At 38.9% G+C, this 25,817-nt stretch overlaps 2 protein-coding genes across 4 annotated transcripts in view; both read left to right on the forward strand.

The window, feature by feature from the left end:
- The first annotated feature begins 6,167 nt into the window (after positions 1-6,167).
- Positions 6,168-11,161, forward strand: LOC103053683 (guanine nucleotide-binding protein G(I)/G(S)/G(O) subunit gamma-11). Of its 2 annotated transcripts, none has more exons than XM_007429724.3 (3): positions 6,168-6,311; positions 6,792-6,889; positions 10,846-11,161. In XM_007429724.3, the coding sequence occupies exons 2-3, from the start codon at positions 6,794-6,796 to the stop codon at positions 10,969-10,971; spliced, it is 222 nt and encodes a 73-aa protein (XP_007429786.1). In that variant the 5' UTR covers positions 6,168-6,311; positions 6,792-6,793; the 3' UTR covers positions 10,972-11,161. The 2 variants fall into 2 exon arrangements, with proteins under 2 accessions (XP_007429786.1, XP_007429785.1); XM_007429723.3 differs by having other exon boundaries at positions 6,195-6,693; positions 10,846-11,159.
- A 3,767-nt stretch (positions 11,162-14,928) lies between these two features.
- The window catches only part of LOC103054577 (putative acyl-CoA dehydrogenase 6), a 51,364-nt gene continuing 40,475 nt past the window's right edge, over positions 14,929-25,817 (forward strand). Inside the window, exon 1 of one of the 2 annotated variants that reach the window (XM_088150592.1) lies at positions 14,929-15,228. In XM_088150592.1, the coding sequence (XP_088006718.1) occupies positions 15,055-15,228 (174 nt within the window). In that variant the 5' untranslated portion in view covers positions 14,929-15,054. The remainder of the gene's footprint in view (positions 15,229-25,817) is intronic. The other variant, XM_007429727.4, reaches the window with a different exon arrangement.

The raw sequence follows: 25,817 nt of genomic DNA on the forward strand, positions 1-25,817 counted from the left end.
CCAGTTTAGGATTAGGTGGATAGCACTTCAACTCAACAGAGAGGAAAAGTCCTAAGACTAAAGTCCTATATAGTTTCATCCAGAAGTAATTCCATGGATTGTCTATCAGGATGTATTAGCTGAGTTCATACAACACACTAGTTTAAGTTACGATTGGCTAGTTAGTACTTGGGGGATGATCTAGGAAACATAGGGTGTTGGCTAGACTGCTAAGTTAAAAAAAAATCCTCAAAGAAGGCAATGGCAAGCTACCAACTTTCATAACACTGCCAAAAGATTTGCAAGGATGTAGTTCTCAAAGAATATTTATTTTAATAAATATATGGCTCAGGATATTGTATAAATCCAGTTCCTAAAGGAATTGGGTTAATTCAGTTAACCTTGGTTTAGAATACTGTGTAAATTATTATGTGCTGGATTTGGTTCCACAAATTCCACTGCTAAGTAGTGTGTGTGCGTGCCTTTGAATCTTTTTTATTATTATTATTCCTGGTGACTGCCTGGATAAGTCCCTGCAAGTCCTTGGCAAGGTTGTCAGAAGTGGTTAGTCATTGCCTCCTTCTTAGGGCTGAAAGAGAGGGACTGGCCCAAGATCACACAGCTGGCTTTGTGCCTAGGCGGGACTAGAACTCACGGTCTCCTGGTTTCTAGCCTGATGCTTTAACCACTACACCAAACTGGTGCTAAGTAGTAGTAGTGATGATGATGATGATGACGATGATGTAGAGGCTGCTCTACTCCAGAACAACCCTGGGTGGCTTACAGCTAAAAACAGAAAAACAACAAAGAGAAAAACTAAAGCATCCAGATAACCACATCCCACATACAGTACCTAAAATCCAAAACAAACCACCACTGACAGGGCTCCTCAAGCACACTACCCCAAAGTCTGGGAGATCAGCTGAATTTCTAAAGACTTCCAGAACATCAGTAGGATGGGATCTGTATAGATCTTTGGGGGGATCTCATTCCATAGGACAGGCACCACAAGAGAGAAGGCACATTTTTATGATAGCATTGTTTGATTGAAGGGATCCAAAGTGCACTGACTACAGTGTGCCCAATCATACTGGGTGGGCAGAAACCATGGGAGCAAGGTGGCTCCTCAAATAATCTGACCCTGTGCCATGAGGTTCTTTGTACTTTCATAATAATCAGTTCTTGCTCGGAAGTTTTTGTACCAAGAAACAACCAAAACACCCAGATGTCCTGTCTGATTTTAACCAGTGATTTTTTCCCCTCCTCTACCAATAGTTTTCAATGTCTGAATGTGTCTTACTGCATGAATATGCTACCATCATATCACTGTCTAGCCTGCAGCTGTTAGAGCTGCTCCGCAAGACCAGCTTGCCCCAGTGTATGGGCTACTGACCATTTCTCGAGGGCAGGAACACACAGCATCATCCTCTCCTTCACCCAGCCTACCAAGAAGGCAACTTCCAGCCGTCTTTTTCTGTTATAACACAAGTAGTGTTTCTGAATTGTGCTGGTTCACCCAGCATTGTCCAATTTGCCCACTGTGCTTCATTTCACTGCATGCAAATACCTCTACTCCAGTTGGCTACTGTGCACTGCAGCAGGCATGACCCCTGCCCTCTAGTCACTGGGTACTGCCCACAACAATCTTCCCTAACCCTCCGGATAACCAATGTAATATTGAAAAGCTTTTTTTTTAACCAGTTCATTAATGGAACTTTGAAACCACAACTTGTTTTTCCTCAACCAGGTGAAATTGACAAGAGTTCTGCCACTTTCCTCTTCTAATTCAAGAGATAGCAAAAATGGTAAAATTGGTATTTTCTGTTCCTTTCTTTACCAGTCCAGGAGGGGTAAAGAAACAGGGCAATCTAGTAAGCAGGTCCTGTGATAAATCGGTACGGACAGATCATCAGGCTACCAAAGCACAGAAAGGAGTTGAAATCTGGAAAAGGATTTTTTAAGATGCATTTCCAACCAGTTTACAGATGGGAAAAAAGTAGCTGAAGGCAACAGTATGGAAAAACTCTTACTCAAACCTCTAATTAAAGGACCAATAAATATATTTTGATAGTTATTAATATTTTATTATCCATTTTCATTTGATACCTATTTTGTGCTGCTTTTCAAGTTGTACACAAAGCATCTGATTATCTCTCCCAGGTTACAGTGACTGAGAACTCTACAGTCAACCGTTATGAATGAAAAACCAACAGAGATGTCATATTGCAACCTGCCTTTATATGGGTTGAATATGGCCCTTAAATCTTCACTGTCAGGCCTGCAAGCCCTCAAGCAAGACACCTCCAGAAACCTCTCTGCCTTCCCAAAGCATCATCTCCTTGCTTGGGAGAAGGTAAGAAAATGTTTCCTATTTGCTTTCTCTTATACATAGGCTATATTTACATGATATCCCAATTCACAACTAGTCTACCTTTTTTTAGTCACCATGTTCTATGATTCCAATCTATGTGGTTTGCTTATGATTCAGTGTGAAGTCAGAAAATGGAATAAATTGTTTTCTGCATAGTCATCGAGGGATTATCTTCTTTTGCTTAGTAATGCTATTCTAGCTCTCATCTTAATGTAGGAAATGATGGGGGGAAGGATGATGGTCTTTGATCTCACAACTTCATAAAATTCTACCCTCAATGGCATTTGTAACACACTAAATTGTGGTTGACTCATCTGTGGGGTAGGTGATGGGCAAACTTAAGCCCTTGGGTTAATTCATGCAAATAGTTTGCATGTTGTAAATTATAGGCAATGTCATCTGGATATAAGAGGGACAATCTGATTTAATATAATATTAAAACAAATATTGGTCATAAGGAAAAAGATACACGGTTTACTTTAGAGGCATCGGAAACTGTCTTAATCCAGCTATTTTGCTATGGAGTTTTCCGCTGACCAGAGTGGCGTTTCAGTGTCCCAGACTAAGAGGGATCTTATCTGCTTCCTGATCCTTTAAAGTGGAAAAGCTAGAAGCTGAGTTTGAGACTCTTTCCGTGCAATGCAAAGCATGACTTGTATCCTAATCATGGGCACTATTTTTTCTCTTACATGTTACCAGATAAAATGCAGCCTAATTTCACTACAAGGTTTTATAATTTGGATATTGAGGTTATCAGAACAGATGTTCTGGCTTTCAGTTAGGAGTATAAGCAATAATACCTCCACAAATGGATGGGAAACTTCCATTTCAAGGTAGTTACTCTCCAAGCTATTTAAAAAAATGTATTATTTTATATCCTGGCTTGTCTCCTGCAGAAGAGAAGGATTTTTTTTCTCTTTTCAACCTGCTCGGAAGGAAACACTCAATTTTCCCTGGTGCATCACTACAGTGGTACCTCGGGATATGAACTTAATCCATTCCGTGACTCTGGACGTATCCCGAGTTGGTCGCAACCCAAAGCGAATTTCCCCATAGGATTCAATGTAAATCCGGTTAATCCGTTCCGCCTTCCGAATTTGGTCGCAACCTGAGGCAATTCTCTTCAGAGCCTTACTCCTGCCAAGCCTGCTCTGCATTTTCTTTGGAGCCATGCTAACACGCACACCAAAAACCTTCACAAAACACCGCAAATCACACCACAAGCCTCACCGAACGTCTCCTTGCTACCGCGACCTCGCCCACAGGAAGCTGCGACCACGTGGCAGCAGGGAAAATGGCCATGGATCCGGTTCGTTAGTCGAGGCGTTCGTAACCCGAGGTAATTTTTCCTGCCGAAGCTGGTCGTAACCCGAAATGTTCGTTAGTAGAGGCGTTCGTAACCCGAGGTACCACTGTACTTAATTCTATTCAGTTTCACTCCTGCTTCCTTCACCTAAGCTACTGCAGACACAGGGCAAGTGGCAAGGAAGGAAGACTAGGAATAGAATTGAAACAATCAAAGCAGCCTAGAACAATCTCAGGTGTATTTTATATTGGAATCAGAAGATGAAAAGGCTGGTTGCCTGAAAGTATAAGTAAGAGTGAATCCAATAGCAATGTAAAAAGTATGCTTGGGTGGAGCAATTCTTTCATACCAGGTCCTGGGGTTATCAGTGCAGGTAAATACTATAGTGGGGGTCTTAGAGAAGAGCCAAGGAGGTTCTTCTTCACATTGCACACAAATTATAGAATTTGTTGCCACAAATTGAGGTGAAGACTGCCAGCTTAGATGGCTTTAGAAAAGAAAAAACAAAATAGGCTGTTGATGGCTATTAGTCATCATGACTGTATTCTGTATATTTCCTACAGAATTATCAGACACAGGAGAAAATGTGCTATCTTGTTTGTGGATTCCCCCTACACTTCTGGGTGGCCACTGTGGGAAGGCAATTCCAGGCCAGATCTGTCTTTAGTCCAATCCAGCATGGCTTTTTTATTTATACCACATTGCCATTTTGTGGGGGGTTGGGGAAATAATCCTGGGAATAAATAACACCTTAGTTGTAGTATTCAAAATACATTTGCAAACCATTTATTTGTCTTCTATTTTATTGTTATATATTTTTGGAAGAATATAAGAAGTAGATGATATAAATAGAACTAGATACAGGTAGTGAAATACAGATGGATAATTACAAGTTTATGATATGAAATATTTCATATCCATTTCCTAATAAAATCCCATGTGTCCTTGTTGAACTTTAAGCTAAAAGTGCTTGGTTAACACAATTCAAGTCATTAAAAAAGACAACAGATAGTAAACAATACATTGAATCAATTATGTAAATTATATATCAGATTAGGATATGAATACCTAAATTCCAAATTTTGGATGTGGCATGATTCCATCTATACAACTGTAGTCCAAGAATGGTTTCCAAGTGGAATTAAATTGTACATAATTTACTTTTTAAATATGAAGTTTTTTTATTTATTTTTAAATTTATATGCCGCCCATCTCCCACCAACGGGTGACTCAATGTCAAGAAGTTATTCTTGACATTGAGGCATAATCCCACAATTTAGTTAGCCATTCTTCTGAAGAGGGAATCAGAGATCTTTTCCAATAAGAGGCATATAAATCCTTGCAGCCATTAACATATACAATGCAAATTCAGTGTATTGTCAAGGCATATATGGTTTAGTGAAATATAATAGGAACATTTCAGGTTGCAATGGGATTACAGTTTTCAGAACTTTTTCCATTCACAATGAATCAATGTTGGGCTTTACAACATTGCTGCTGCATATGAAAAAAGGTTCCCACCTCCTTGTTATAGCCTTTTATTGGACCATATATAATTCATTATTTGTCTATGCCAGTCATTTAATTATTCTCAATAAAGACTAGAATCATTTGAAAAAAGAAATTTGGACTTAATAAGATGTTCATTTTAACAGCTGCAACCCTTCCTAACCAGAACAGGTTTAATTTTTTTCCCATCTAGAAATATCTGTTAGTACATTTTTCCAGGTTGGTAAATAATTCTTCTTAAATAATTCATTACTGTTTTTTGGCAAGAAAATTCCCAATATCTTACCTTCTTAGAAATAGTATTAAAGCCTGTTGTTAGGTATTCACCTTGCTTTTCATCCTCTGCCATATTCCATGTCAACATTTGAGTTTTGTCTTTATTAATTTGGAAAACTGACACCAAACTATATAGTTGTATAAGTTCCATCAGCAACGTTAAGGAGTCTCTAGGCTGAGCAATTCTAAGTACAATATTATCAGCAAATAATCTCAATATATGCTGTTTAGTTAATTTAACTCCTAGAGTACTATTTTCTTAATGTAGCTTAATTGCCAGTGGTTCCAGGGCTAATTAAAATAAAGAGGGAGAAAGGGGACACAAAATCTGCAAACAATTTACACAAACAACAAAAAAAGCACAAACTTGGAATCAGCATTTTGGATATTCTAAATACAAAAAAAAGGGGGGGGGCATTTTTATTTAACTTGGTCAAAGTATAGCTTGGGAAATGTAGAACAACCCTATGTATGCCTTCTCAGAATGAAGTCCTATGGCATTCTATGGGGCATTAACTTAAATGAGCTATCATCTAAATGAGCTATATAGCAGATATGCCTGGAGGGACAAGCCTTTTTCTGTTCTATAAGCTTTTGCCTTTCCTTATTTTCCCATGTTGTTTTCCAAACACACCCATTGTTTGGGTCCTCCAGCTTGGCACAGAAAAAAGGCCAGATGTTTCCTTAGCAAACCTGTTTCCTGTGGAACTCTCACCATGGTTGGTGTTTCCATTGTAGCAAAAGGAGCAGCACACATCCTGCCTCTAATGGCTTTCTTCCTTCACCCTGCCACCCCTCACAACTCATTCCATGCTCCCTTCATGGACGGAAGACAGTTTACATTCAAACGTCTTTGCCTAGTGTGAACAGGTGTGTCACTTCCAGATTAAATTTTTCAAAGGGATTTTTTTCCCATGATAACTCTCCTGGTTTCTGAGCAGTCTAAGCTTCAGTATAGCAGGGACTGATTTCTTCTGTGTCTGTGTTTTCTGTTAGGGCTATTTTTACAATTTGGGCATGGCATGAAGACACATGAAGGAAGGTTGGCTTGCTTTCCATGCATGTGGAATGCCTCATTTTGGTTTGAAGCAATAAAAACTAGAAGGGGAGGGGGCAATTTTTGTGACTTAATCAGATTAGGACAAATTCTGCTGATGGATTAAAATCCTTCAAATAGTTACTAGGAGCTTGAGAGAGCTGTCTGAAGAAGACATTGCTACTTCAGAGAAATTGGGAGGAATTCATACAAAAAGTAAGGATTTTCTTTCCGCAGCTGTACTCTCCTAATCTTATTTTACTTTCTTACACACACACACATACAACACACACTTTCTCTTTTCTCCAACTCAGCAATGCCAGCAATCAACATAGATGATCTAAGTGAGAAGGATAAATTGAAAATGGAAGTAGAACAACTTCGAAAAGAAGTCAAGTTGGAAAGGCAACCTGTAAGTAGTACGCTAGTGGTTTTTTCTCTAAAGTTCTGAAGAAAGTTTTTAACAATAGGATTTCAATGTTTTCAATGGCTGTATGTGTACTGAAAAAGGTCTGTTTTGCAATATGCTTAGTGTGGTTATAAATGCCATTGGGCAATTTGACTGACTTGCCACACTTAAGGAGGCCAATATTTTCTCCCGGTAAGTTTATTCCACATTTTCTTTTGAGAAAGCTGTAGAACAGATAGGATTTTCTAGACTAATACTTCCTCTCCTCCCTCCCCCATCTCTCTGAATTCACAAGCAAAGTGAATAGAGATTACAGAGTTTGCCTTGTATTCCATTGCTAAAAGGGATCAGCCTGATGACACTCAAAAGTTGTATGTGTAAAATCTATAGTGGCAGGTTTGTTTAGCTTTTAGAAAAACGTATAAGCATTCTCATTTATTTTTACAAATCAGGGCTACATTCTTGTTTTTTGTATGCTTTCCTCTTATTTTCATTTGATGTCTTTCTGATAATTATTTTAAAAATCACCTGATATTTATGTATTAGTTAATAATGGGTCTTGCAATAAGACATGATCATATGGATTGCTCATCTTTAGCATTCCTAACTCATTCTCCCCACACTTACTTGATTTCTACCCCTCCCTCTGTAGTCAGGCAGCAAGCAGGCTGTGCCCATTGAGTACAATCAGCCTTCACTGAAACGTATCTTTTGTGGGTTTATTCCCCTTTGTTTTTTTAAAAATTAAGCCATGCCTGTGGGAAGCCAAGCTGGTGAACCAATTTAATGTATTATTATATTTTTTATAACCAAGAATGGGACTTTTAGCATTTTCTTATTTTGGGTACCAAAATGCCTTGGGCTGTCTCTGCTGGTAATAGATTTCATCTTTATGGGACTTTGTTTCCCTCTACCTACCTAGTCTATATCTGATTCAATTTATTATATTTTACAATGAAGAATGGAACTTTCTGCATTTTTCTTCTTGGGTACCAAAATGCCTTGGGCTGTTTCTGCTAGTCCTCACTGCCTTCTCCTCCCTACCTTCCCACCCTGTAACACCAACCACAGCCTGGGAATGAAGAATGTCTATCCATGGCAGACTGGATGACACAAACACAGCTTAAATAAAACCTGCAATTACCAAGAAAGGGAAGAAGCGTGAACAGGCTAATTATGGGTTGTACAAGCAGAGAGCTAATTTTGGAATTTTTTATAGCTTAAATATAAGACTTAAGGGAGCCAAGGTATAGTACAGCATGGAAGAAATGTACGGTCAAAGGGAAATAGCATTCTGAGCAGTATTCTGAATTATGATTGCTATGACAGATAATTTCCATGACATAAAATTGAGGCGTTTGCTTGACTATGGAGATTGTTTCCAGAAATCTTGACAACTGTGTATTTCCTGAATATGTAGTAAAGTAGGTAAGTATAGCATCTCCAGTGCACTACCAGAAATGACAAATTTATAAAATCAACTCAATGGCAATGTAGGTACCAGGATATATTAAAATGTATTATGCTTTTATGCTGTTTTTAAATGATATCCAGTTGCTGATATTTACGGAGGTGACCATAATTCCAAGTAAATATTTGCTTTGCGTTCAGATAGTACAGGTTCCATTTCCAGCATCTCCAACTAAAAGAATCACATTTATCTTAACATCTTATTATGTATTTATTCTTAATATTATTTTGATTTGATTTATATTTATCTATTCCTCTTCCAGAAGAAACCCAGAGCTAGCTGTGTGTGTGCATGCATGTGTGTATATGTATATGTGTAGGTGTAGGTGTGTATGTATATCTCTCCCAATCTTAAAAAACATCAACAATGAAAATTAAAAAATCTATAAACAACACCCAAACATATAAACAAGATTCATTTTTAAAAGCAATCAAAAAAGCAGTTTGATCTCAAGACATTATCCCATAACTCCCTGTGTGAACTGAGGTTTATTTATATAAATTTATTGGCTGCCCAACTTCTGTAGAGATGTCTTTAAGCATTGTCTAAAAAATTTATTTGGGGGCATAGATCTCCAATTGGAAAGACTCTTCCATTGAGAAGAGCTTTAAATGGCTTTGGAATCAAGCATTTAAGAGTTTGCGTCTCTGATATCATCTAACCTGGGCAGTAGGTCAGCTGGGGAAGTCCTACTTATGACCTCAAAGGTTGGTTCAACTCACAATGGCGTGGTCAGGATTAGAGCTCCAATAATGACACAATTGGAATACTGCAATGTAGTAGCTCCTTAAATGCTAAATCAGGTGACTAAAAGGAACAATATAACATAGACACTAAAAGTATTGCACTGACTAGGAAGTTACGTTTTTTTTTCTAGACAGGTGAACACTGGCTTTTATAGATTTGTTACTTGTGATTTTAATTGGGAGGTATTTATATTTTTATTGCTTTTATTGCCTTGGTTTTAATCATAAGCTGCCCAGAGTAACCCTCTGGGGGAGATGGGCATCATATAAATTTAATAAATAAATAAACACACTTTCAAACAAATGTGCTGAGCTGTAGGCAACTACCACTTTTATATTCCAAAATGCCTGCACAATCTAATGGGGCCCAGAGCAATTCTTTTCAAAATAGATGATACTAGGGTTGGGTACCTACCTAGCTTAGCTGTGATAGACCAAAAGACTTCTACTTAAATCTTTTTAATCAAAATATCTTAAAATAAAACCCCCAAAAAATCTGATGGGCAGGAAACTTGGTAGGTATACAGGGAAGTAGGCATTTTTTTTTCTTAATTAAGGATTTTAAAAGAAGAAATAGAACTACACAAATAATTTGTATGTTAAAGAATCCTAAAACAAGCCCTTTAAATTTTTCATAAACCCTGAAAAGTATTCATTTTATCCTTTATAAAATACATATCCCACCAGTCCTGATAAAATAACTATTTCCCCTTTGCTTTTTGAACAAATGAATTTTCTCAGACACCTTCTCAAGCAGAATCACTGACCAACTCTTATCAATCTGTTTTTCAAATAAAAGATTATCCAAGTATTTCCATTGGTGGATCTGAACTGAATGAAGTTGGTTTAAGGCAGCTTCATATATAGATATCTTTCTCGGTCTTAACTGAAGTGGTTATAAATTCACAAATAAATAAAAATAGAATAAAAATTTAGAAAAGCTACATTTCATATAGTAATGATCATATCATGGCAGGAATTTTTATTTAAGGGAATGCAAATTTAGTGATTCAGTGACATGAATGTGTCAGTTCTTGCACTGGTATCTTCCAGATTATATACAACATATATTGACAATGTGCCACCACAATTAGAATTTTAACTAGGAATGCCTTTCCAGAGCATATTATCTTATTTCTGCATCATCCTTGTTTGCAAATTGGTTTGAGGTCTCAGTTTCCAAGTCAGTGTTTCTTAAATATCAAAATGACCTGGGCTTTTAATATCTTAGACTGCCCTATCACATAAGTACTCTTTGTATGCCATGTGACTTTCACCATTTCTGAGTCATAATGCTATATATACATTTTTGAGTTGGCAGAAATCAGCATGAAATGTCTTATCCCCACTGCTGATCTATATCCTGCTTCTGTTGGCTGTCAGTGCCTCCAGTTATTGCCAGACACCTGACTTCCTTCCAAGGTAATGGGTGACAAAGCTTATATAGCTTTAGGCTTTCCTTGGAAGGAAAAATACTACTTATTTCCATCCTTACAGAACAGGGGGAGAGTTTTATCCAGCACATGGGAAAATGAAAGCTGGTCATTTCTATTATGCAGCATTCTCACAGGCAAGCTATTCTGGGATGCTGGTGTTTCATAAATACCCAACATACACTGATACATAACAAGGTGGTTCTCCTCCTCTTCCCTCAGTGTTATAAACTCTGCAAATCAAAGGAATCTTTCCTGCTTTTATAAAGCAATTTCAATATCTGTTTCTTTCCCTTTTTTTTCCTTAAGGTGTCTAAGTGTTCTGAAGAAATTAAAAATTACATTGAAGAAAGATCTGGAGAAGACCCTCTAGTGAAAGGCATTCCTGAAGACAGGAACCCTTTTAAAGAGAAAGGAGGATGTGTAATTGCATAGAAGAATGCAGATAACTCTGAAACTGGGAAAAAAAAAACATACTGTAGAATAGCTAGTTTAATTTAAATTTCAGGAATCTTATTGTACAAATTAAAAGATTTTTTTTAAAATAAGAAAACAAATAAATGATTATATTGTTATCCCCTGAAACAAGTTCTTGCTTAACATATCATTAAATACCTTTCAAAAGGTTGTTTTGTATACTTAATTTCTTGCATCTGCTGGTTGAAATTATTATTAGCCACAATGTAATATTGGTAAAGAAAATTTAAAAAGCACAGTGAAATGGTCCTCCCTTCAGAATATAGGATTTTAGTTCAAACACCCCCATGGCAAAGATTATTTATCTCTGACTCCTATCAATCTTCACCACTGGTCCTGCAGGCTGGGGCTACTGCATGGTCTCATTCAGCAATATCTGGAAGGTATCTGGAAGTGTAAGGGCTAGGGTTAAACAATTGGTGGAATAGAGTTATTTTGGCTGCTTTTTGAAATACCAAAAGGAAAGGGGTTGTGTAGAAATCTGGGGGTAGAGAGTTCCAAAATATGGAGGCCACTTACCTTTAACCTCTAATTAAGAGGAAGTCTAATAGGTTTTCTCAAGATGTTCTCACTGGATTCAATCCTGGCAAGGTGGTACCTGATATCCTGGTGCTATTCCGCATCAGGCTTTATAGGTGAGAACCAGCACTTCAGATTGGGCCAGGAAATCTACTGGTAACCAGGCCAGCGATTTTAAAAAGGCATTATCCTGCAATGGTGGGATTTACCTACCTATAGTCTTGCTACCACATTCTGGATAGCTAAACCTGGTCAAAAGCTCCCTGGTATTTCCTCCCCTATTGTTTAAGCAGTAGCTATCAGTCCAAGATGATTCCTGGATCGTGAATCAACTCCTTACACTTACAGATAGTCCTCACTTAACCACCATTCATTCAGCAACTGTTTGAAATTATGATGGTGCTGAACGAATGATAGTTATAGCCAGTCCTCAAAGTTACAGCTGCTGCAGTGCCCCAGCGGTCACAAGATCAAAATTTGGGTGCTTGGGAATCCGCTTGCATTTACATCCAGTGTGTGCTTCAACTCCCCCCAACCACCTATCTTCCCCCATCTCTGCCCTTTTGGCTGCCCTGCATTCCACCACTGCCTACCCCTGCTGCCCCCAGCTGACCTTTGCCATCTTCTTCCTCCTAGTGCTGATGAGGCATGCCTGGCTGAGGCAGCTGCTGGCCTTTTGTAAGGCCTCATGAGGCCTTTGTGCAGCCTTGCAAGGCCTCCAGAATGAAGACTTCGTGAAGGGCCAGCATCTGCCTCAGCTGGGCGCACATCATCAGCAACGGGGAAGAAGAAGGTGAAGGTCAATTTCCAGTCCCAATTAGGGTTGTTAAGCAAGGACTACCTGTATTGATATACAGCAACTTGATGGTTTTGGAGGGATTTCATAGATTTTGCCCAGCCAGACCCTGGTTCAAGCTTTCGATAGCAACCCTAGCTCATGTAGTTCAGTATTATCAGCACACTGATGGCATCTCACCCTGAACTCACAGATGACTTCACTCAGCAGCTTTATCGAGATGTTAAATTATCTGGGTAACATCACAGTGCATAGCACTCACAATGCAAGAGGAAAAAAAAATCCATCCTCTATAAGCTTAACCATTCCTGTGTGCATTTTAGGATTGTAACTGCTTCAGAAATGATTTGGAAGAAAGTGCCCCAGATCTCACACATGGGCAACACTCTCTGGTATCCATTAAATAACCTAACCTGTATATAATGGTACTTACTCCCAGATATAAGATTTAGCCTCATAAATTAAAATTATAGCTCCAACACCCAACTCATGTCATTGGGATGAATCAGCATATCACTCCCATTATATCCATCCTGGGTAGAAATTACGGACTTTGTAGTACAATATAACTGGAAGGTATCAGGCTGGGTCAGTAGCAATGAAGCATTTTATCAATTCATTACACTTTAGATTTTTTATCCCACCTTTATTATTTTTATAAATAACTCAAGGCAGCCTAATACTCCTTCCTCCTATTTTCCTCACAACAACAATCCTGTGAGGTGAGTTCAGCTGAGGGAGAGTGACTGGCCCAAAGTGACTTTAATTAACTGAAATGTTTAATTTGGTCACATTTTTTAAAATATTATTTCTAACAGAATCCAAAGTTGGCAGATAAATAAAACAGATTTCCTCTAAAGTTCTAAAAATGGAAAATATGTTTATTAAAATATGTGCATCACCAAGAAGAAAACAGGGTTTTTTGTTTCAGAAATACTGTTTTTACACATATGCAACTAAGTGATGGAGTAATAAACAAGAAACTTATATGATTAATAAACAAATATGTATGTGCAAGCTTAGTTAAAACCTTTAATCATGACATACCAGTTTAAGAGTAGGAACTAGCTATCTTTCCTTGCGCCTAAAACTTGATAGTCAGGCAATGCATTTACTTGACCAAAAGTCAGAAAATACCATGTGAACTTTTGAGGTCTGCAGAACTTTTAATTAGGCAAGATGGTAAACAAATAAAAGTGTGGGTGGGCAGGGAGAAGGGAAAAGTGGCAGTGGTTCTTAACAGGGAATGTGAGACTTAATCAGAGACATCTTAAAATTGCCAAATTTGAAAAATCCTACTTAATTCATATACTGTGCATTTGACCATGTGCAAACAATAAATCTGAGTGGCTGCTAAGATAGGGAGCTGCAAAGCGTTGCAGCATTTAAGATTACCTGTGAGTTGTGCTGGTGAAAAGGTGTTGCTTTTTTCAACCAGGCTCTCTTCTTCACAGCTGTAATCATGACTGCATATTGCTATGGCCAAGGGTGGGGCAGAGGTAGGTTCTTAGCAAACAACATGCTGAACCTCTGTGAGGAAGTAGGGTAAGGCAAATATTCTTGTCCAGGTCAAAATATCTCTTTTCAGAAAAAAAAAATGCTCTCAAAACCATCAAACATACCTGGAAACATCTCAGACTCAACCATACCTCATCGTCTCAGAATGCCTTTCAGCTTGTCAGAGTTCCCAAATTGGGATTTTGAGAATGCACTGTAGGAGTTTTCCCCAAATAGCTGCTGAGGGAGTTTATCCTTTCATGAAATAGTTACCAGGGTGGAACAGTACCTAATCAGAAAGCACCAATTTACTATCCCTCCACCCTGTCTTCTCACAGCATGCTCTCCGCCACCCTTACTTACTCTTGGCTTCTTTCTGTTCAGGTGGATACAATTGCAACAAAGTATTGGGTTGCGTTCATCCACCATCTTTATTTTCTAGGGACGGCTATTAAGACGATTGGGGATCTAGAGGTATTCTTGGAGATTAAAATAAACCCATTCTTTGCTTTTTAGCATGCTAGCTTCCCACTTTTAATTAAAACTTTACAATATAAAAAAGTCAGTGGAGCACAGTGATCTATCAGATGCCTAGTTTCTGTTGCGCAACCAAGCTCAGAGAACCCTGAGGACTCCACAGTTCAACCCTAAGCTACACATACTGTATTCTCTTCTAGTGGTACTTAGGACTGACCCACAGCATCGCGAGGATGAACAAGCAAGCAATGATCGATCCTCCATTTTTCGAAATGTTTGGAAATTTAAAAAAAACCCGTCACCCCACAGCGAAATGGGCGGTGCCAAATTTGAAATATAAATAATAAATAATATAATTATTTATAAATATAAATAATTTATAAAAAAATATTTTTTTATATTTAAAAAAATATAAATAATAATAAATAATATAAACTTATCATTTTTCCCGAGAAAGCGTTCAGGAAAATTCGAAAGCTTGTATCCTATTTTGCTTTGCTCTGATATATACACGGTGCATATATAATTGCGTGATTTTGCGCTGTAAGCTAGAGTTCTGTATATTTACATCAGCAACTGTGGAATTTTTTAGGAATCCAGCAGCTCATTATTTGGTGGCAGTGAACCATGTCCAGGCAGGTACGATCCACCGTCACTAGTCGTTCTTCTCGAACTACAGCGCATGCGCCGGTCGCGCTCTAGCCCGAAACACGGCGCTCTCTCGGATCTCGCTTTTCGGCCGTAAAGAGCTAATGAAGTTGTTAAAGCTGCCGCCGCCGCCGCGCCTTGCTGGACTTTCAACTGCAGGCTTTCCAGAAAGTTGTTGGCTTAGCCCGAACGGCCGCCCTTATAGCAGCGGCGTCCCGTCTGGAGACCACCTCTTATACACCGCAAGGCATTTCGCTTTAAGAGCGTCTCTGGGAAAGGTACTCGTTCAGCAGATCTTGTCGGAAGGCAATTCTAGCTTTTATCCCTTCGCGCAGTGCATTGGCCGTAGGAATCGGCAGGGGACGGAAACTGGAGTTAGGTCTGCCCGTGGTCTGCTCTCAAGATGGTTTGGTGGAAAAATGGTTTTGAGTCGTAGTCCCCTGAGTGCTGACTGTACAAAGTTTGCGAGATCTAGGATCACACGGATCGCCCGCTCCCCCAACTCTGAATTTTTTTTAATCCTCCATATTAGTGAAGAAATACACATTTAAAAAGACCACACGTACTGCACCCCAGTGGGAACTTCTAGCATTGAGTCGCAGTTCCTTTTATTATTTTTTCCCCGCAGGAAACTTTAATTAAGGACAGAAATTTCTTATTGAGACACCGCAGAGGCCAGTTGAAAATCAAGCCCGAATCACAGTTGCCTCGGTAATAATATATACTATTGTTAAGAGTATTGTATTGCAGGATATGGTTTTAGGGTGAAGCATCTCAGTTCTGAGCCTCCTGTTTTAAACATTTGTAGAAATAAAAAACGGGTTTTATTTTCCTCAGTGTATAAGCATTTGTAATTTGGCTTGTATGGTCAAGAGACAATTGGTACTTCTGAAGTTTCATAGTACAGTAGTTAAAGTTCTGCAGGAGTTACGTGTGGTTCTACGGGCTCTATCCCACAGCCAAATTAAAGTGCAATCCACCCAACTTTGAGGTGGCAGAAAATGATAATGATCTAACATTTGCTGTCCCCATTGCTGTTTCCTGTTTTGCCACAGTAGGGGCATCACCAAATAGCGGTCTTATCTGCTGTATGCAGGACAAATTAAGGAAAAGAATTTTTTTAGATTATCCTGCCTTTCATTCAGGAGCTCAGGATTAGTGGGTTCCTCAGCTTTGTTTCCCTTCCCTGTTGCCAAATGTCACCAATTGACAGGAAAACATCCCCTAAGTGTTCTCCTTAATATGAACTGGGGCATCAAACCTGGTCCTGACACAGCTTTGCAAGCAGGAAAAGCTTGGTTGGAGGAGCTGATCTGATCTAACAGCCATAGATCTGGCTGATAAAGAGCTATCTCTGAGCTGCAAGGGCAGAAGAAAGGGAGAGCTGACTGATTAGAACTTGTCAACCAGCCCCCCCAAGCAGCTGACATGTTCTGAGTAGTTTTGTGATGAAGCAGGAGAGATCCTGCTTCACCCCACAGCCCACCCCCGAGCCTGTCAACTGTATTGGGGGGGTATTTTTAATTACAGATCCAATGCTCTTTTGCTGACTTTGCAAAATCAGATTGCTTTTGAGCACAGGGTTACTGCTTTTTCAGAAGTGTGCTAAGCCCATGTTTAAAAGTAACCTGATTAATAGTTAAAGTGCCAGGGGCAGATACTCAGTGCAGTGGGAGAGCTCCCTCCCACTTCCCCTTTCAGTTGCTCTCCCCACAATTGCTTGCTGTTTTTCAAGCTATTTCTAAATACTGTATGGCTTTAGTGCTCTTCTAAAAGTGGGTAAATGTATATTCAAAATCAACCTACATAAAAGCTGATAAGTACCATTGTACTTTGCAGCAGAGAAACAGACTCTCCCTCTGTCCTGCTTTATCATGCAGCCCTTCTTCTCTAGCTGGTCAGCCACCATCTAGATCTCTGAGCCAGAAGTTGGGCTGAACATCTGGAGCTAAAGAGAGGGGGCCTGATTCAAAAGAACTGGATTCTTTCACTTCCTGGAGCAAACAGTCCTGAAGGGTAGAGCTTAGGGCAGTGTTTCTCAACCTTGGCAACTTTAAGATATGTGGACTTCAACTCCCAGAATTCACCAGCCAGCCATGCTGTCAAGGTTGAGAAACACTGGCTTAGGGACTGGAAGAGAGGGTGTTGTAGCCACACCAGTCTAAAGTGGCCAATAGAGGTGCGGTACTTAAAGTTGCAATTCATATTTTAAAAATAAACACTTTTATTAATTGAAACCAGACAGCTTTAGAATTGAAAATACTAACATACAACCGTACTTTGTACGTTGGATGAACCGTAATTCATCCAATACCAAAGTGTGAAAAAAAGCCCCTCAATTGGCTAATATTGGTTTTCAGTACTATCTAATGCAATGTTTCTCAAACTTGGCAACTTTAAGATCTGTGGAAGTTTGAGAAACGCTGAGGTAATGCATATGCATTTGGAAGTAACTTTTGGTGAGTTAAATGGCTCCTCTTCCTAGGTAAGGAAATACATGATTACTATCTTAAAATATTTAACATACCTAAACCACCTGGGAGGGGGAAAAAAACCTTTTTGCCTAACTTCTTCTTTTAAGGAATAAGTTCAATGGGACACCCTGTGTGATGGAAGGCATGAGCAGGGAGGATTCGGGAATGGAGCTTCAAGGTTACAGGGAGGGGGAAGTGACATTCCAAGCATCTCCTCAGCCCCCAGCTGGACTGTGTGAAAGTAAGGAGGAAGAGACTGGCTCCTCCCTAAGGGCTTAATGGTTATAGTTGCTCTCGTTGGGGGAACTAGAATTAATCTCATGAGATTCTGTCTCTTAGGTGCTCGCTAATAAAGAAGCTGAGTGTCTAGTGTAATTCTTCGGCTGAACCTGACATCCTAGCATCTTTCCCCTCCCACCCCCAGCATTCTCTTATCCTCTGCTGTTTTGATTCTTAGTAGTAGAGGTGGTTGGAGAAAAGCTTCAGCAGATGGTTAGACAGATTGATATGGAAACAAGTATTTGTTTTAAAACTAGATCAGTTCAGTATTACTGAGATTTGTATCTGAACAAAAAAGTTTCCAGTTAGGCTGCATAGTTGTAATGTGGGCATTGCGTGTATTCACCTAAGTTGCTGCCATTCTTCATTTGTGAAATTTCCCACATGCTATCTAGGCTCCTTCACTTATAAAAGAGGTGCCCTGTTCTAGAGCAGTAGTTACAACTCAAGTACACAAAGGCAACAGTTGCCCTCTTTTGGAAGCATAACACTGATGTAGTGGGTTGCGTTTTGGATGGAAGTGATGGTCCAGTACTGGCCGAAGTTGTAGATTGGATTAGAAGTGGAGTCAAACTATATTCCAGTTATTGCTCAGAAGATTATTACATCTTGATTATTGCTCCCTGCTTATTGAATACAAGGTGTGATTGTTATTTTGGTTTTATTAAAAACTATTGGAGCATTACAGTATATAATCAGAGTGTATTTATGTATTATGGATTCCAGACTGGTTTAATTTATTCAGGAGTTCTCTATTACATTTTTTTTACTAATACTTTCAGAACAGCAGGAAATTTCATTTAATTGCAGTAAATGTGCATCTGCAGCATATCTAGGATTGTAGAGGAAAAAAATGCAAGATTTAAAAAAAAAATTCTTGTTTAAGTACAGTATTAGTGGTGACACCTTAAAATAACAGCTCGGTAGTTAAAGTTATGAATATAAAATGTTTGCCTAAGATTGAATTTCATCCTGCTGGTTTTATTCCAGAAGGTAGCACAAGCCATCTACATGGGAATAGTAGGTCAGGATAATGCATACTGATAGAGATGGCCAGTAGATTGGTTATGTAGTGTAAAACATTTGATTGCCTACCCAGTTGGCTACTTTGGGATTAGATTTTTGTCAGAGAATGAAGCAAAGACCAGCTATTTCTTACATGATATCACAACATTAGGTAAGTTATGTTGCTATTACATATTCCTATAAATAGTACTGGCATTACAGGTAGTCCCTGAATTAAGAACACCCGGTTTAAGAATGGAGCCTATTGCAGCAAAATTCAAGTTAAATACACAATGATTTGAGTTAATTACACTATATTAGTTACACAGTATTATACAATAATGCTGTTCTAGCTTATATACAAATTTGACTTAAGGACAGACCTTGGGAACAGAAATCATTCTTAAACTGGGGACTACCTGTAGTATGAATGTGATTAGCAAAAGATAGGTTGGGATAAACTTAAGTAAAAAACACAAGATTGTATCAGCTATTAAATGGAGGATGCAGTGAATTAATCTTAATGGGAAAAGCAGTTTTAGAGAACTGGCTGGTTTTGCACATTGTGCTAAATCGTAGTACAGTTTGCTTGATTTTGGCATAGCATAGATTAATACTCAGCTAATTTAGTTTATCCAAAAAAAACATGCTTAAAATAAACCCCAATATTTTAACTTGTAGGAAGTTGTTTTAAGCCCTTTATTGTTTTAGTTACCTTCCTCTGTGTAATTTCTAGCATATTTTCCAGCTCTATTTAGTTACCTTCCTCTGTGTAATTTCTAGCATATTTTCCAGCTCTATCAGAATATCTGGTAAAAGCTATTGCTAGTTATTAGATAAGCACTTTAGTTGTTCCGGATGCAGGTCACCCAACATACCTCTGAATTTTAGATAACCCTTTTTCTTTTAAATTCTCTTTGCCATGATAAATTTTCTTTTTGGATGGTGTTTTAGAATCTTTTGGGAGAAAAAGTAACAAAGGTTCATTACAGTTAATCAAAATAGTTTGTCCTCTTTTGTTATATTCCCTGAACATAGAGACAGTGGTGTATCTGTCTTGCTCTCATAAAATGTCAGAAATGGTACATTGCAATCTTAGCGCAAAAGGATATTTCGAACAGTTTTTTTTTCCACAATTCCAGTAAATATAAAAGAGGATATGTAGTAATTGATGGGAATATTTGTTTAATTACATTAAACAAAGGACTGTATGAAGGTAATGACAATGAAATAAAAAATTATCATTTTAATCCGTAGTTTCCTGGCATTGAATGGATAAGCAAGCGTTTGGGCCAGTGAGGAAATTTGGCTATTTGAGAATATTTTGTAGGCACTCTCACAGAATAGTAGCTATTGGGGAGTCTTGTCTGTTCACTAAAGTGTGTATCATAGTAGACATGGGAAATCACAGAACACCCCTTTACAGGAGACATAGCAAAGAGGTTAATCCCCTTCCTCTAAATTTCCAGGTTGTTCTCTACCACTCTGACTTATTTTGTCTTCTTTCCCAAGCCATGTTATCTCATTGCCAAACACAATACTGTTTTTTAAAGGGGGACCTACATGAAGTCCAAGAGTGTTCTTGTAAAAGTTGATGCTGGTCCTTTGTTTATGTCAGCTTTTCGTTTATTTTTAAGTAAAACAGTCTAAAAAGAAATAAAGTTAGATGGGACAGGAAACCTGGCCTGCAGCTAAAGAATAGTGCCCGTGGTGTCACTGGGGATGCCAGAATTAGAGAATGTGTCTTAAATGTAATTTTCTAAACAAATAAATACGTCCTCCTGTGGGAATAAAGCAAGAATGGAACTCTTAATATAGTAAGGTAGACATCCTGAATTTCCAAAGCTATTTTGGATGTCAGCTTCCATAAGCCTCAGCCAGCAAAATTGTTGGAATGCTTTGCGCAATCTTACTACAAACATTGTTTTTGTTTTAATCAGGAACACAACTTGAAGTACGGTAAGGGGTGTGTCATGCCCTTAACAGTAATCAAGAAAGCCACATTCTCATGAAGTTCCCTTATCTTGACTTATTACAAGGAAAAGGGGATATGTATTTTAGCCCATACCCCCAACACTTTTATCTGTGAGTGTGTTAAAGCTGGTTCTCCTTGATGCCTTTTCTTAGTTTCCCTTGATTTGAGGGTTTAATCAGAGGGTGCTTGGGGAGTTTCCTGAGGATCTAGGGGGGCAGTTCATTGAGTCCTTGGTTGCCCACTGAAATCATGGTAGCCAGCGCACTCGATCAGATTACACTGGAACAGCCTATTCCTTCTTGCAAATCCACTGAACCTCCTTGATTTACTGAGTTGCTCAGGAAGATGAACTGGCAGAGAAATGCCATGAACAAAGCTGAGTAAAGATGTGTCTTGAAACTGACTGGACACTGGTAAGAATCCACGTTTGAGCCTACATCAAAGAAATGTTTTGTTACTCTTATTGCATCTGCTGAATGTTGCCCAGTGGCCCTTTTTAAGGTGGCTTATTCCCTTTTAGGGAAAGATAGTTTCCTAAAACACATGAAGAGATGCAGTAAAGAATTCATACAGCATTTGGCAGATAAAATTTCTCAGATTCAAATGGAGTTGGACTCTAGCTGGACAGTGAGAGTGGAGATGACTGGGGCTTCATCCTGTGAAGTGATTGTAGATCAGTTTGAGTCTGAGTCCTTAGGAAGTAGACAGGGCTCTCTGTAGTGTCAGCTTTGCCACCTCTCACTTGGATCCCTGGCTCTCATGGTTGGTTAAGGCCTCTCATGAGGTGGTTGGAGGCTCGATTTGAGCAATAATCGATTCTTGAGTAAGGGACATTCCCATTACTTCTGACAAACACTGAGGTGCATCCCCTGCTCAAGAATATTCACTTGATCCAACTATTTTGGATAATTTCAGACCTGACTCCAACTTCCCTTTTAAGGTATGGCCCTGCAACTCCAGAGAACCCTAAAAGAAATGGATTATTTGGCAGCTGGATTCCAGGCCAGGGTATACCACATAAACTGCATCAGTTGTGCTTGTGGATGACCTTTGGAGAGACTGGAATCATGTGAATGCAACTCTCTTGGTCCTCCTTGTTCTCTTGGCAGCTTTTGATACTTGGCTTAACTCTCAAGTGCTAAATTTTTAGCCCTCAAAAGTACTTTCAACCATTTTCCATTCAGGGCTATAGGTTATAATTAAAGCCATTGGAAACCAATTTACATTTTCAGAAGAAAAAAAACTCTTCAGTTATGTTGATGTTTTGGATATTATTCTATCCTTTGGGGGAGAGGCTTGGGGTTTGTGGTCTGCACTCTTCATTTATCATCATAAATTTCATAAGGAAACTGAAGTTCAGAGGTAATTCAGACCACATACTAATCCAAAATTATTTGTGGATTGTAAACTATATATTATGACCGAAGCAGAAATATATTGTTTGGGAGGGTACATTCAGCCCCCGGGGCCCTACCAAGTGGCTTGGCTGAACATTTGGGCCTTTCACATTTTGGTGTGGTTTAAAGGACAAAATGGCTGCCTTAAGCCTTGCAGTTACTTAAGGCACCCATTTCTCCCCGGAAAATTTCTGAAACCTTCTCCTAGAACAACCCCTAATCCCGCCCTAGTTTGAAGTATGGTTCTTGATGCATCTTACAAAGCATGGGGTAACCCTCAAGCCAATAGATGTTATACACCCTGATTTATGATTTAGCAAAATACACTAAGCAGATCATGATTAGACAAACCATAGCTTAGCATGGTATCTGAACTCAGCTAGGGAGTATCCCATGATCCTCTAATGAGTTTCATAGTTCACTGCAGAGTTGAAGAATTTTATCCCAATACTCTATTTTAACCATCTTACCTATGTGAATGTTTCAGTGGATTTTAAAAAAGTGGGGGGGGGGAGATCTCCATGAATAACTCTATCTTCTCTGCAGAATTTTTTTTCCTTACTTTTAACAGAGTGCTGTTTAATAATCAATTCCACCTGCTGCCATCCCCTCAGCCATAGTAACTATTTAACTAATCATGACATTAACCATTAAGTTTTCAAACAGGAAATTTATAGGGTTGGTATTCTCCATCACTGATTATTGAATTCATTATTAGGAATATTAACACAATATAATAACTGCATTTAGAATCATTCCCCGAGTTCATTAAACGTAGAACATTATAAATGAAAATGCTATTAAAAGGTCTTTTAAAAGTAGTTATTTGTAACTGAATGTAATGAAAGGATGGGTAAGATATTCTGTGTTGTTGCCTTCACTGTCTCTGGCATCTGTTCTTTGCTTTTCCCCCCCATGTTAATTAAGGAGCAAACTCCACAACTTATTTTGTCATAAAAATAAATAAACTTTCCTGGCACAGAACTCTAGTAGTAATGTAACTTAAATGAGCTCTTATTTTTATTTCTCAAATAATCAGGTATACTAAAACATGTATACACAGTTAATGATACAAAATCTCATATTTTACAAATTTGCTTGGCTCTTATTATACAGTTGCCAAAGTGGAATTCTCAACTGTGAATAATACTTGAGGGATTCTTTAATTAGATTTCCCAATCATGCAGTCTTTATGTAAACTCTTGCAGGTCGTTGCTCAGAATGCTAGGTTTGAACTGCAAGCATAATTATTTACAATCAGTAGCATCTATTTATGGATAAGAGGCTAAGCTTGTAGGGAAATAAATGTTGCTGTTTTAAAAATCTGATTTCAATTCCAGCCTAAAAACTGACCACACATCAGTGACTAGTCTCCTTAGATTATGTATTTTAAACTCTCAAAGGAGATTACTTCATGTTTTTTCTGGGACTGAGGGAACATTTAATTACGGTTTGTGGAGATGTAGGGGAATTATTCAACTGTCTTATAATTTGTACATTTTTACCTTACCTTCACATTTCCTTTTCCTTTTTTTTTTTTTCAACAGTGTTGTAATTCCAACATATCTGGAGTGGTCCAGCTTGGAAAAGGCTGAGCTAGCTAGCTAGAGATGCCCCTGAATATGGGATTCCTACATTGCATTCTTATCACCTTTCCACACACAGTTAGTCACTTCCTGTTCAATGTCTTCAGATCATTCATTTATGTATTTTCCTGTCTGTTTCATATCACACCCTGTCAGTGGTGGGAAGTACGTATTATAGCGATACCAGGACCTGGAATTAATGTTGTTAGACTTTAGAAAAGAGGAAGTCAGACATTAACCTGCTGTTTTGTTTGTGGCCCCTTATTTCTTACAATGTCCTTATTTATTAGTATTTTTATTAGTTGTTGCTCAACTAATGATAATTTATCAAAGTTACTTTAATAATTTATCAAAATGACAATGCACAAACAGTTCTCTTTACTGACACTGAGTATACTTGGAAGAAACCTGAAAAAAGCCTACAGGTAGTTCTTGTTTAATGAATGCCTCATTTAGCAACTATTCACAGTTACAATGGTGATGAAAAAGTAACTTTACAACCAGTCCTAGCATTTATGACCTTTGCAGGTCTGCAAAGCAAAATAAAGCTGAAGTAAGAACATAAGCATAGTTGCGATTTCATTTAGCAACCGCTTCACTTAATGACCAAGTTGCTGGTCCCAATTGTGGTCACTAAACAAGGACTACCTGTATTTCTTTAAAACTAAGATTCTCTCAATTACAATTAAATATGCTGCTGTTGTTCAAGTTTGTTTGTTTAAAACAGGGTTTCTCAACTAGGGTTCCACAAGAGGTCACTAAGGGTTCCCTGGGAGATCATGATTTATTTAAAAAAAGCAGAGACCAAGGAAAAACCTTCCAACATCAGTTGGCCTGGCAGAGTGTATGCGGACCCCCGGCAGGTATTGCGCACACACATGCAGGTGGGGAGGCGAGTTAGCTGAGCAAGTGAAGAGAGGAGCAGCGTGCTTTCTGCGGGCACCCGCTTGCCTTTCTGCCCAGGGGGTTCTGTCTCAGGGTGGGTGCAGGAGATCCAGGGCTGGAGTGGCCCAGGCACTAGCAGCAGCAGGAGCCACCCACAAAGATTGGGGGTAGGTCGGGGAAGGAGACAGGGAAAGGAAAAACTGGTGGTGGTTGTGAAGGCTTTAGCATCAGGGTGCCAAGATTTCAGGAGAAGTTGAGGAGTCCACATATTAAGGGGAGGGGTGTTGGAGGTTTCAAGGCATCAGCCCCCCTCTAGTTTTGCAAAGGGGTCCTTGGGAGGGGAGGTGGAAAAGGGAGGCAAGAAAGGAGAAGCTGGATTTGGGGAATAAGGTGCTGGTGGTACAGGGAGAGGGGAGGAGGCCAGCTGACCCAACTCAGCATACCTTTGTCATCTGAGTCCCTGCAATGCATTTTGCAGTTATCATTCATGACAGTTTGATACATTGCTCAAAAACTATACACACCCTTAAAAGTAGCCCCCAAAAATGCAACCTGCAAGGGTCAAAAATTTCCCACAACTGATCTCCAAAACTCAAGTTCAGCCCAGAATTGAATATTTGTGCAGCAAAAAAAACAAGCACAGATTTCATGTTAAAGAGGTAATGGTCATTCTTTATTTTTAGTTTAAGAATACTGTTAATGTATATATGTAGGCCTATACGTGAAACAGATACAATGGTTTTGTAACTTCTGGTCTATCTTTGAGCCTGAATGTGCAAGGGTTCCCCAAGGCCTGAAAAATATTGCAAGGGTTTCTCAGGGATTAGAAGGTAGAGAAAGGCTGGTTTGAAGTATTCTGGTCCAAAATACAGCAGTGCAGAAATAATGGGTGCACTTTAGTATGCTCAAATAACACCATTACTCTGTAAGTTGCACTGGTTCCCATTAGGCTTCTGAGTGCAATTCAAGGTGCTATATGTCACTTATAATGCCCTATGTGGCACAGAGCTGAATTATTTGTGGGAGTACCTGTCTGATTATTTCCACCCATCCCACTAATTTGCACAGGCTAGGTATGCTGTATTGTCATCTAATGGGATCTAGGAGATGTGCCTTCTTTGTTGCTGCTCCTGACCTTTGGAATGAGCTCCCCACTAAGGTGTGAGCAGCCTGATCCTATTAACCTTTCACAGAGCTATGTGGACCTGGCTTTTCTCCAATGCATTGGGCCAGGATGGAAACAGAGCCTGCCCTGTTTGTTATTCC

The sequence above is a fragment of the Python bivittatus genome, unplaced genomic scaffold (assembly GCF_059951505.1).
Source record: "Python bivittatus isolate LINGU-HERP-01145 unplaced genomic scaffold, Pbiv_v1 ctg000610_np1212, whole genome shotgun sequence".
Classification (NCBI taxonomy): Eukaryota; Metazoa; Chordata; class Lepidosauria; order Squamata; family Pythonidae; genus Python; species Python bivittatus.

Bases quoted from the DNA above. Each gene is read 5' to 3' on its own strand.
- LOC103053683 (XM_007429724.3), top strand. From the start codon at position 6,794: ATGCCAGCAATCAACATAGATGATCTAAGTGAGAAGGATAAATTGAAA. The intron at 6,890-10,845 runs GTAAGTAGTACG...TTTTTCCTTAAG, and splicing joins TCAAGTTGGAAAGGCAACCT to GTGTCTAAGTGTTCTGAAGA.